General features: G+C 37.1%; 1 protein-coding gene across 1 annotated transcript; it reads left to right on the forward strand.

Annotated features, from left to right (window-relative positions):
• Positions 1–7,646: 7,646 nt before the first annotated feature.
• On the forward strand, positions 7,647–11,503 carry LOC103695725 (probable phospholipid hydroperoxide glutathione peroxidase). The gene is made up of 6 exons (XM_008777117.4): positions 7,647–8,064; positions 8,541–8,617; positions 8,762–8,823; positions 10,141–10,259; positions 10,885–11,052; positions 11,180–11,503. Exons 1-6 carry the CDS (start codon positions 7,777–7,779, stop codon positions 11,210–11,212), a joined length of 747 nt encoding a protein of 248 aa, XP_008775339.2. The 5' UTR covers positions 7,647–7,776; the 3' UTR covers positions 11,213–11,503.
• Positions 11,504–11,763: the final 260 nt, after the last annotated feature.

Raw genomic sequence — 11,763 nt, forward strand, 5'->3', positions numbered from 1 at the left:
CTTCTTATCGGAACTTCTGGGGCAGTTTTTTATAAATCAATTGTATGTTTTTTTTCAGAGCAGGTGAAGTAACTACTCTACCAAAGGATGAATCAGGGATAACTATTTGAATCATTGAATCAATTGTTGGTATACTTCATCTCCTGATGTTTCATGAATGCAAGTAGATGAAATGATCTAACCAACCAGCTCAACCTTCGGTGCATCTTGTTTTGGTGTAGAAGGCTGCTTATTGTTATAATGATCAGTGTCTAATCTTTGTTGGAGCTGGTTACCTGCTACATCTGCTCTCTAACTTTCCAATAAATTTGTTGGGAAAACTGGTTACCTACTTCGACGAAACATGGATAGCTCGAGGAGCCCAAGCAGGCAATCTATGATGACCTACTGCCAACAGTCTCAATACATAATAATAAAAAAAAATATAAAAATAATATAAATGATTTGACAATAAAAAAAAGTCAACCTGTAAGTAGAATACTGTAGATTAAGATTGTCGAATATCTGAGGATTGGTTTGCCAAGAACAATAAGTTAAATCTCTTATTTTTTTTTCTTAAAAATATTACGTGATCTGTCTTCGGTTGAAGCATTGGTCCCATCTACCATTCGAACAGCTGCCAAACATTGGCATCCACAATGGCGAATGTATGTTCCCTCAGGATTGTGTTCCCTACTGGTTTCCACGCACTGGACGGCTCATCTCTTTTAGCATCTGGTTAATGCTAGTACCGCACTATAGCCCATTGTAGCACAATTAGCCTATAAGCAATCTCAACTGATTTGGACCAGGAATTCGGCAATTAAACATCTGAACTAATTACGAGATCTGGAATCCTGCAATTAGCTCAAATAGTCTAAATTAATTAGCAATTAGCTCGACCAGATTGAACTAATTATGGGACCAGAAATCTCACAATTAGCCTGAACATTTGGAGCAGATTACATGACTAGGAACCCTGCAAATTAGATAAGAATCATTATTTTCATTATTTTTTATCATTTCAATGTAGAGTAGATTAGGTATATGAATATAAATAATTAAATATATACAATACTAAATCTTTGGTGGTTGTTAAGGGCTTGTTTCTCCAATCATATTCGATACAGTAATCGGTAGAACCATTTTGTTCTGATGCAGTCATGACTGAGGAGGAGGTCGAGAAGATTTCTATACATCTTTGATGGGTTACAAAATGGACGCTTCACAAAGCTTTGGTGTAGCTTGATTTTAGCCCAAGCTCACTGTTAGGCTCAGTTCAGGCCTTGAATTGTGTAACAACTGGGCTTAGTTTCCATCAGGTGTCTGGGAATGTCCGTTAGGCGTATAACTGAGTTTAGCCTATCTCAGCCTGCTTGATGTGCATATCTAAATTCAAATCTAAATTAAAATGAAAATCTATGTTTAATTTAAAATTTTAAGTAAGTATCAGGAGATTTTTTTTTTAGATTAAATATGATTTCCTTTAATTTTGCATCTCTTCAAATATTAGTGGTAAGAGCCTCATTTAAAAATTGGGAGTGGGTATGGAGAAACAACCACCATAGCTGGAGATTTTGTTTCTTAGACATTTTTTACAAACTTTTTTACTTTAATATATTTAAATTGATTGGGATGAAATTTTAGCATGAATATTTTGAAATTATAAAGGATTTTATGAGGGGAAAGATGTGATAGACAGGATTCGCTGGAATAGGCTTGCCCCTATTTCCTTCAATCAGTAAGAAATATCCCTGCCAAAATCTATTCCACAACCAACATCCCCTTGAAGGCATCTATATTCCCTCATATCATCTAATTTTCCCATGCTCCGTTTCCTCTCCCTTGGCTCTTTCACTTCTTTTGCTTTAATTTCAATCTCCCAAGTGCAGGAACAAACTTCATGAACCCACGCTACAAAGGAATATCGCAATGGAAGACTAGACTTCAAATATCCTTTAATTCAAGCTAGTGAATCTATCAAAACATATCTTATAATATCTCTGTAGGTATGTGAAAAATTACTCTTATCTAAAACAATCCAATCATATTCGTTCTTTGATCTGATCGATGTTTCTAGACATTTTCATACTCATAAGAAGCAAAATTTTACTAAATTCTAATTATTCATGAGCTGAAAACATGAGTAGAAGAGCATCATTTACATCAAGCTCATCCACTGATTATTCATGGTTTCGGAAATCTGACATAATACAGCATCAGTTATATCAAGCTTGTTAGTGGGCGTCAAGGAAAGGGCTAGCAGAAGATTGTCTCTTTAACAAATTTGTTTTTGGAGAATGATAGAGCATAGAGCAGTTTTTTGTGGTAAGGAAAATCCACCGGAAACAATTTAGGACGTATACCAAGCAAGTGGAAGACGATCAACAACAAATTAAGAAATAATAGTGAGATTTAACCAGCAATATATAAGAAATTATGCTTCAAATTTAGTGAGACTGAAGACATTCTACTTTCCCTTGAGACCGACACTTTCTACTTTTCCATTTAAGTTTAAAAATTTCTTCATTCAACATTATGGATGCATATTGGAAATAATTGGAAACAATTGAAGAACTAAGATTATACTGGCTTTATTTGGTTCCAAGAAGTCTTTGTAATTTCCTACTTTGGTATGCAAATTTTTCTTGCAGTCTTTAATCCTAAGAATTTCATAGATAAATAAGTGGTCAATTTTTTCCAATATCTCAGGAAACAATTTTTAATACTAAATATCTTTCGTAATAATATTAAATAGTGATTGCAAAGCTAAAATTGAACCTAAAGGTTTGTTTCTTAAATAACATACATTAAAAAATATCGACACCTACATGTAGATTTCAGTCATCAAAATTGCATGTTGTCACTTCGGTTGCATGTAGAAAAGATTAAGTTTTGTGATTCTAAATCAAATCTTATAATTTGATATTTGGTGACAACCTACAACTAGTGTATTATTAGAAAAAAGGTCAACTTAGGCTATATTTTTGTCATTCAAAGCCTAACCTTTACGCAAGTTCATGGAGGATAGCCGTTTTAGTTGGTCCTCATGCACGTGGTTGCAGGAAATATCATCAATCAGTAGGTAGAAAATATTATTGTAATTCCGGTCGATTTCTAGATGGAAGAAGGATCTCGATTGAATTTTTTGTTGACTGCCCAGTAAGTTGTGCCATATATTCACCTTGTAAGAAATCCCTACAACTTTTTACAAAAAGTTCTACTAGCCAGTTTCCATTTATACACATTAACCTGATTTTTGTAAGGAGTTTTTCATAAGTTCTCTTTTAAAGAAGATATATACTATGTCTCTCTTGCTCTTTTACTTCAATTCTATCCCTGTAAAATTCTAACCATATATTCTTTGTCATACAATCGTCGCCTTCATGTCACTATTTGGACTAGTCTATGGCAGAGGCAATGTATGTGGTCAGAGTTAATTCAACAATCACATGAAGACAGAAAGCTTCTTGAAGCTCTTTGAAACTTAATTTGATTGTACCGCAGCGTAGAATTTCAAATGCTTCCCTAAAATAATTTCCCATCTCTTATATCCTTTCCTGAATCCCATATGGGAACATGGAATAGCAGCTTGGGTTAATGCGGCTAACCAAATTCCGTTTTGTGTTGCCCAAGGATGGTCTTCCAACTCAATTGGCACCATGAAAAAAATCCAAGCTTGGAAGCTTCCACGTACAGGTCTCAAGACTTCTAGATTACAAGCTTAAAGAAGATCCGCCCCGCGTTGTGCGAAGAGAGACAGATCCTTGTAGAAAGAAGCATTTGATTACAGCTTTTACGTGCATGGCTTTATAAGTTGACGTGGCCATATGTGGGCGGCTCAACTCTTAGGCGAGCTTGATGTCCATGTCGCGTCCTCTTGCTCACTACAGGAAAAATAAAATTTTCCGATATTAGAAAAAGCGTCGGAAAATTTTGGTTCAACGCCAAATTGTGCCGACGCTTCTAAAAAGCGTCGGTAGAGCTTTGGAATCGACGATGCTTTTTAAGCGTTGTGGAAAATGGGACCTGCGATGATGCCCTAGCTTTTATATCCTCTCCTCTCCTTCTCCCTCCGGCACTGACATCAATCCACCGCCTTCCCCGTCTCTTAGATCTGAGCCACGAATCCAAGTCACTCTCCTCTCCTTCTCCTTCTGGCATTGACATCAATCCACCGCCTCTCCCGTCTTTTGGATTTGAGCCACGAATCCAAGCCACTCTCCTCCGGCGCTCCACGTAATTTTACACGTCACAACTCCAGCTTGTTAACGAATTGCCTAATTGGCTCCGTAGACCAAATTCTTTTTTTGATTTTAACACTTAACAGGGTTCATTAGGTGTCCGTCATGAACGGCTGGGTGTTCATGCGTGCTATCAAGAGGCACGTTAGACCTATAAGCTGCCTACACGTGAGGCCAGCAACCAACACACGGCGTGGATGGGGAGAAAATAGTGTGAACATCCAATAAGATAGGCTTCGCAATTGTCTTTGTGCATGCAATCAATTTGGTTGCCAAGTCGCTGCAAGTAACTCAAATCCAGCATTTACTTTGACCTAGTTTAGTAATTAGAACGCACAACGACATTCTTGGGTTCAAATAGAACATCTCAACCTGCAACTAAAATCATCATGTGACCAACTACAATAGTTGGGAAATGAGAGTTGTTAGATCATGATTGATGTGGCTAAAATATGCCAACCAATTAGAAAGTGATGCGGGTTGTGATGGAAATTCAGTTTTATTTAGATTCAAATTTTTGGGCCGATCTAGCCAATTCAGAAACTCTAAAGCCTGAGTCTAACAGTAAAATTTTGTCTCCAAAGAAAGGCCCAACATCCAGCACAAGAGAGGTATTCTAATTCTTTTCCTATCATCTTTGTTTCCTCTGGTCTTTATTCTTTATCGCCTCTACTGTTCCTCCAAAATCCTCTCTGGCTTAAAAGGTTCTCTTTCTTATTTGAAAAGTTATAGGAAAAATGGATTCATATCTGCTTTGATTTCATCTGAAGAAGTTGCAAATGAAATGGAAATAGAACCTACATTTCGTGAAAATCATGTGATCCATAGAATAAAACAAATTGATAAAAATATTGATGAAATCTTATTTGCGGTCAACTATGTCGCAAGAAAGATTAAATGAATTAACTATATTATTGATTGAAAATAGTATTTTAATGAATCTTGAGTACAAAAGTTTGATTTGTAATTTGGCATCTCAAAATGCTACACGAATTATTTTTAAATAAATTTTTTAAAATATTTTGTACTTATTAAATTTTTTCATTATTTTTTTGAAAAAAAGTCCTCCTAGTAAGTTCGCCTTAGGCTCCCAAATGCATTGAGCTGTATATGATGGTTGGTCACGCTCAGAGATTTGGTTTGGTCACAATATATGATTTTCTTTACATTTTTTTTTAAAGAGAAACTCTCCAACCCAAATGTTAAAAACTTCTAGTCTATGATTTTACTATAATTGGTCACATACTGGAATCCATAATATCGATTCTATATGATTGCCCATATAAGAAGTTGTTCAATCTGCTATATATAAATATGAGTAACCTCAAATGTAAACAATGAATGTAACAATCATCAAACAGGCAATTGATCAAAAAACCATTGAATCACCACCTATTTCTTTGATAATAGAGATCTCAATCGTTAAATTTTTACATCAGAACTCATGTCTTCAATATAACCATCAAAAGACTCATCACCAAACTTAAAGGCCACACTGCTAAATGACCTTTCATTTATGAATTACTTTTTGGCACTAATATTTCCTTGCCACTTTCGATTCTTCGGATTGTGTTCCATCATGTTTCCATTATTCTCAAAATATATAATCCAGACTACATCAAGAAAACAATGGAAAGAGATGGATCCTAATAGACTCATACATTTGAGTTCATCATGTTCATCAATCATCAGGTCATCAAATGCCAGATAAGACATTGGAGCAAAAATTGCTTTTTTGCATGTGCTATCAAATATTCTTTAAAGAGGCAGACAAACCTGCCTCATTTGAAATGTCCACACTGTGAATTGGACCAAGGTAGCTTGTTTTGATGGGGACAACTTAAGCTAAAAAGAAAAATAGTTGGATGGTGGTTTTAGTTTACTTAAAAAAAAAAAAAAAAGGGTACATGTCGATAGTTCATATTACAGTGAGTGCAATATGCCAGTTTTGAAATTAATTAATCTAATCAAATCCTAATAGATTTTTTATATGAATACCTTCCTAGAAATTCAACTTTGTGGGAATATCCTTTCCAAATTTATATTTATTTCTGTACCTCATAAAATACTATTTTTATACAAATGCATTTAATATAACAGTTTTTCTAACACCGTTAATATGTATTCTAATTAAAAATAAAATAGAATTTTGAAAAAAAAATTGTCCTCATATGACCGCTTTATAAATATTTTTTAACGGCATTAGATTATGTGGGTACATATGGAAAAACAAAATAAAATAAAATAAAATAGCAATATAAGTATTTTAAAAAAGCATATATGCAAATATTAATTTTAAAAAAATATTTATGTAAAATTTGTTACGTAGGAGGGTATCGTGGGAAAAAAAACCTAGTCCTAATTTATGAGATAAATGTGAGGCGGGTGGTTCTATATACACCCCCCCTATTGCTCAGGACACCCCCCAAAAATTAAAAAAAAATTAAATACTCTCTACACCATGTAAAATTTGTTACGTAGGAGGGTATCGTGGGAAAAAAAACCTAGTCCTAATTTATGAGATAAATGTGAGGCGGGTGGTTCTATATACACCCCCCCTATTGCTCAGGACACCCCCCAAAAATTAAAAAAAAATTAAATACTCTCTACACCCCCCCCCCCCCCCCCCCCCCCCCCGAATTTGCTAAGGACACCCCTAAAAAATTGAAAATTCCTAAATTACCCCCCACCCTCCCCACCCCCTCACCTAAATTGCTCTCTACACCCCCAAACCCCCCCACCCCGCTCTTCCCCTCCAAAACACCTCGCCAACGCCCAAAACCCCCCCGTTCCCCCTTCTCCCTCTCGTCGCCGGCATTCTTCCGATCTCCGACCACCTCGCCGGCTTCTCCCGGAACCACCTCGCCGGCTTCTCCCGAAATTTTTTTTTTCACGGTTCGTGCTCCGTTCGGCACTGGATCGCCGAACAAAAGGCTTCTGTTCGGCTGAACAGTGCCGGACAGAAGCCTTCTGTTCGGCACTGTGCAGCCGAACAGATCTGTTCGGTTGAGGGTTGCCGAACAGAAGGCTTCTGTTCGGCACTGTTCAGCCGAACAGAAGCCTTTTGTTCGGCGATCCAGTGCCGAACGGAGCACGAACCGTGAAAAAAAAAAATTTCGGGAGAAGCCGGCGAAGTGGTTCCGGGAGAAGCCGGCGAGGTGGTCGGAGATCGGGAGAATGCCGGCGACGAGAGGGAGAAGGGGGAACAGGGGAGGAGGGGTTTAAGGGGGGTTTGAGGGGTGTTTTTTTTTCTTTTCAAAACGAAACGGAGGAGGAGGAAGGGAGGTGTATGAGAAAATTTCAAGGGCAATATGGTAATTACACTAAAGGTTAGTTTGGGTATTTTTTTTTTGGTTTTTGGGGGGTGTCCTGAGCAATAGGGGGGGTGTATATAGAACTACCCATGTGAGGCAGAGCCATCGACGTGTGACCCTTCTCCCTTCCTTATGCCGCTCTCGCGCGCGTCCGTTCACACGGAGGTTGGCTCCTATAAAATAGACGGGTCGTGGGGGCGCCTGTTGTACCTTGTCGCCGAAAAGATCTCTGCTTTTCGATGCTGTGTTCCCCTCCCGCGGCTCTCTCTCGCTTCGTTTACTTGAGAAATCTCTCGCACTCCGCCTCCCTCCGGCTCTCCAAACCCTGCTCGTCTCCCTCTCAAAGGACCCTCGTCTTCGCCCCTTCGAGGATCTCTTCTTCTCCTTCGCGGAATCTCCGTGGTGTCGGCTTCCCTTTCCCTGTTTCTTCTTCACCGGCGGCGTCTCCCCTGTTCTGTAGATTCGCTTCCGAGATGGCCAGCAAATCCTCCCAGGCTACCCAAACCGTCCATGACTTCACTGTGAAGGTAGATCCCTCTCTTGACTTCCGGTTTCGTGGATTTGATCTATGGTTTGGGGGTTTTGTGGATGGGGTCTTCCAAAAATCGGATTCTTTCGCTGAATCGGTTGCTTGTACTGCTTCGGTTTGTTAATTCGAGATCTTTTTGGTGCTTTAATTTTTATTTTTTGATGCTTTCTTTGTTTAATGAACGAGATATTCAATATATTTTGCCCTAAGGCTCTTTTTTTATTTTTAAAGCTAAAATGTACGGCTTAGGATTGTGTTATGAGATTATGTTTCTGGTTTGGAAGATGGGACCATGGGAGATTAGTTAATTCGTTAAAAAAGGAGTGATATTTATCAAAATATGCAGGGTTTTGAGATAGATTGTGGGTTTTTAGGTTGACGCGTGACAAAGCTTTATCTTGAATTATGCTAAATATGTAGTTGATTTGTTGGTTTGAGAGGATTGGAGTATGAGCACTATTTCGTAACGTGCAGGATGCCAGGGGAAATGATGTGGACCTCAGCATTTACAAGGGAAAGGTTCTGCTGATTGTGAATGTGGCATCTCAATGGTAGTATTTTGTTTTTATTGTTTGAAGAATTTCTCAAGTGTTAAATCTATCGGTTACCGTATCGCAATTGCTATAGTTTTGGTCAGTTTGCACTTTTGTTTTAGTTTATTTAGTATCTAAGTCTTTATGTATTATCTGTTTCAGTGGGTTGACTAACTCGAATTACACAGACCTGACTACGCTGTATGAGAAGTACAAGGACAAGGGTATGTGTCTGGCCCTGTTTATGTCTTATGGCCGGACTGGTCATTTTTATCTATCCTAATTCAACTGGTTATTGTTCAATGAACACTGAATTTTTCTCTTTTAGTTCCCCATTTATGACAGCTATAATTCAGCAGGTTTAGTCTAGAGTACAATAGCTTTGAAATAGTTTTACTCAGACTACCATGTAAGGAAGTTTGGCGTGTTTTCTGGTTTAAGTAATATATTTATCAACAAGGAATAAGTCTTTTATACCTGATAATTGTGATTCTTTTTTTTTTTGGTTAGATTTCTGAAATTTTTGAATGCCTGAAGTCAAAAGATCAAGAAGAATCAAAGTATTGGTATATTTGCAACAAATTGTTGAATAAAATGAACAAATCACTCAGACAGCAGCAGCTTTACATAATAATTAGCATTGTTAGAGTTTCAGTTCTTTGTGCTGACATCATTTTTCCATTGTAATTAAGATGCGATCTTGCCACTGACCTTTATTCCATGACCGAGCGACTTTTCTTCATATAGAATGTATATATGTGCAAACCATGTTAAATAACTATAGTTTTAATAGCCACATAATTTACTAGTAACCTCGACCAAGAATGATATATGTTGGTACTGCTTTTAAGTTGTAGTTCAGCTATATGAAGAATATAAAAACTATAACAAGTGAAAAGGCCAAAAATGAAGTACTATTTTGAGGGTAACCACTTAAAGGAAATAGCCTATGGAAGCCTCTATTAACATAAATCAGATGAAATTTTATTCATCAAATTACTGTAATTTCACGGTACACATATTCTGGTTCAGTCAAGCTCTGAAACAAGCCTTAGAGAAACTCATTAGTCTCGAAAGTGGTAAAATTGTAACTTAAGCAGCATTTTTAACCAATTAAAAGACAAACTTACTCTAATGATTTATAACTTTTACAGAAGGGCTTGCTACTGAAAAGTTACTTAATTTTAATGCCGATTCTCATCTCAAATTCAGTATTTTGCAACTTGAAGTAGAATGTCTTGATAATTAGTATCTTTTGGTTTTTAACTAGTTGTGAGGCCAAGATGTTGATTTGCAGAAAAAAAAAAAAAAATTGGCAAGTTGTTGGGTCCTAGACATTAGTTTTGGCTTTTTCATGATTGGTCACATGCATTAAAAAAGCATCTGTCTATTTATGCATCTAGAAAAGTTGTAGAAAGACAGTGAAGTTAAAATTTTCTGAAATTTACAGATTTTGTGCATTAACGGCTCTGATTTCTATAAATTGAGTTTTAACGTAAATCCCTTTATCTTCTTATTACATGATTCTTTGTATAATGCAGGTCTTGAGATTCTGGCTTTTCCATGCAATCAGTTCGGGGCACAAGAACCAGGAACCAATGAGCAGATCCTTGAATTTGCTTGCACTAGATTCAAAGCTGAGTACCCAATCTTTGACAAGGTAACCTATATAAAATTTCGAATTTCCTTTTGTCATGGTTGCACTGGGTCTTCGAAATATAAAATATTGCCAACGGACAACATTTATAAACTTGTTTTATTATAATGTCCTTTGATGGGAGGATGCATTCTAGATATAAGCATACTCCCGTGTGCAATGAATCTTTTAGTTTCTTGATTTGCTTTTATTTCACTTCTTTTCCACATTTCATGTTTCAATGGATGAAATTTTTACACAGTTTCCATTTTACTTGCGATATATTTTCAAGCTGCACTTTACCATCTAGTTCTGAAGCAAAGCAGCACGATTTGCAGATTCATTGTTATGTACGATTACCAGCACGATTTGCAGATTCATTGTTATGTACGATTACCAGCTTAGTCAAACTAGATGGCGTAATATTCCAAAATGTACAATGAAAAAGATTGATGCAACATTGTGCATCTAGAAAGATGTTTGCTAAAGGCAATTTTGATTTTGATGATGATATTCCTGGCATGTTTTGAATTTTAATGCAATTACCATTCTGACCTGCCAAGTATTAAAGTGCCCATTGGGGGTCGCTGACCAATATTTCTTATACATCATTTTTTTCCTCTGAAATCTGGCCTTCCTTCTGCATTAGGTTGATGTAAATGGGAACAATGCTGCACCTATCTACAAGTTCCTGAAATCCAGCAAAGGTAGTCTCTTTGGAGATAGCATTAAGTGGAATTTCTCAAAGTTCTTGGTCGATAAGGAAGGGCATGTGGTGGACCGTTATGCCCCGACTACTTCACCTCTGAGCATTGAGGTAACCAAAACCATTCCATCTCATCAACTTCAACCCAAAGAGACTGGTCATTCTGATAAATTTATCAATTTACTGCTAGACCTTTAAAGATAATCTACTAACATGTGGATTTTTCATTCATTTGCAGAAGGATGTCAAGAAGCTGCTGGGACTTAACTAAATTTCACTTGTTTGGAGCCATTTGCCAGGGTTTTGTATCATTTTCAGTCTTTGTTTGGTAAAATATGGCATGATTAATGCTTCAGTGACTGCCAATAAAACCGTTCAGGATGTTTGTCTGTGCGCTGTTACACTTGACAAGTACTTCTGAGTGCGTAGGTGTTGATATTTGTGTCATAAGAGTGTTGCTTGAGTTCTTTAGTTTAAATGCTTAATGAATGTATTGTTTTTAAGGAACATATATGCTTAATTTATGCATCTATTTCTGCAGTTAACTAATTTCTTTAGTAAATAGATGGGTCTCTATAATTCAAGCTCTCTTTTGCTTTATTGAAGTTGATTATGGATCTTCTCCCTTGATGTTTGAACTGGAAAGGTCCAGTGGAAATATCCTTCTGTGCACTGTGGAAAGGCAAGTGATTGGCCAGGGCAGGAACATGTATGTTGTGCCCTGCCGAGTACTCACCATTAGAAGGTACACAGATGGTGGGTGATTTACACTGGACCTCTTATGATTGAGGAGCCTCTGAAGTAGGCTCTATTAATCTGGGT

The sequence above is a fragment of the Phoenix dactylifera genome, unplaced genomic scaffold (genome assembly GCF_009389715.1).
Source record: "Phoenix dactylifera cultivar Barhee BC4 unplaced genomic scaffold, palm_55x_up_171113_PBpolish2nd_filt_p 000412F, whole genome shotgun sequence".
NCBI classification, from domain to species: Eukaryota; Viridiplantae; Streptophyta; class Magnoliopsida; order Arecales; family Arecaceae; genus Phoenix; species Phoenix dactylifera.

Bases quoted from the DNA above. Each gene is read 5' to 3' on its own strand.
- LOC103695725 (XM_008777117.4), top strand. From the start codon at position 7,777: ATGCTGTGTTCCCCTCCCGCGGCTCTCTCTCGCTTCGTTTACTTGAGA. The intron at 8,618-8,761 runs GTAGTATTTTGT...TATCTGTTTCAG, and splicing joins GTGAATGTGGCATCTCAATG to TGGGTTGACTAACTCGAATT. The intron at 11,053-11,179 runs GTAACCAAAACC...ATTCATTTGCAG, and splicing joins CTTCACCTCTGAGCATTGAG to AAGGATGTCAAGAAGCTGCT.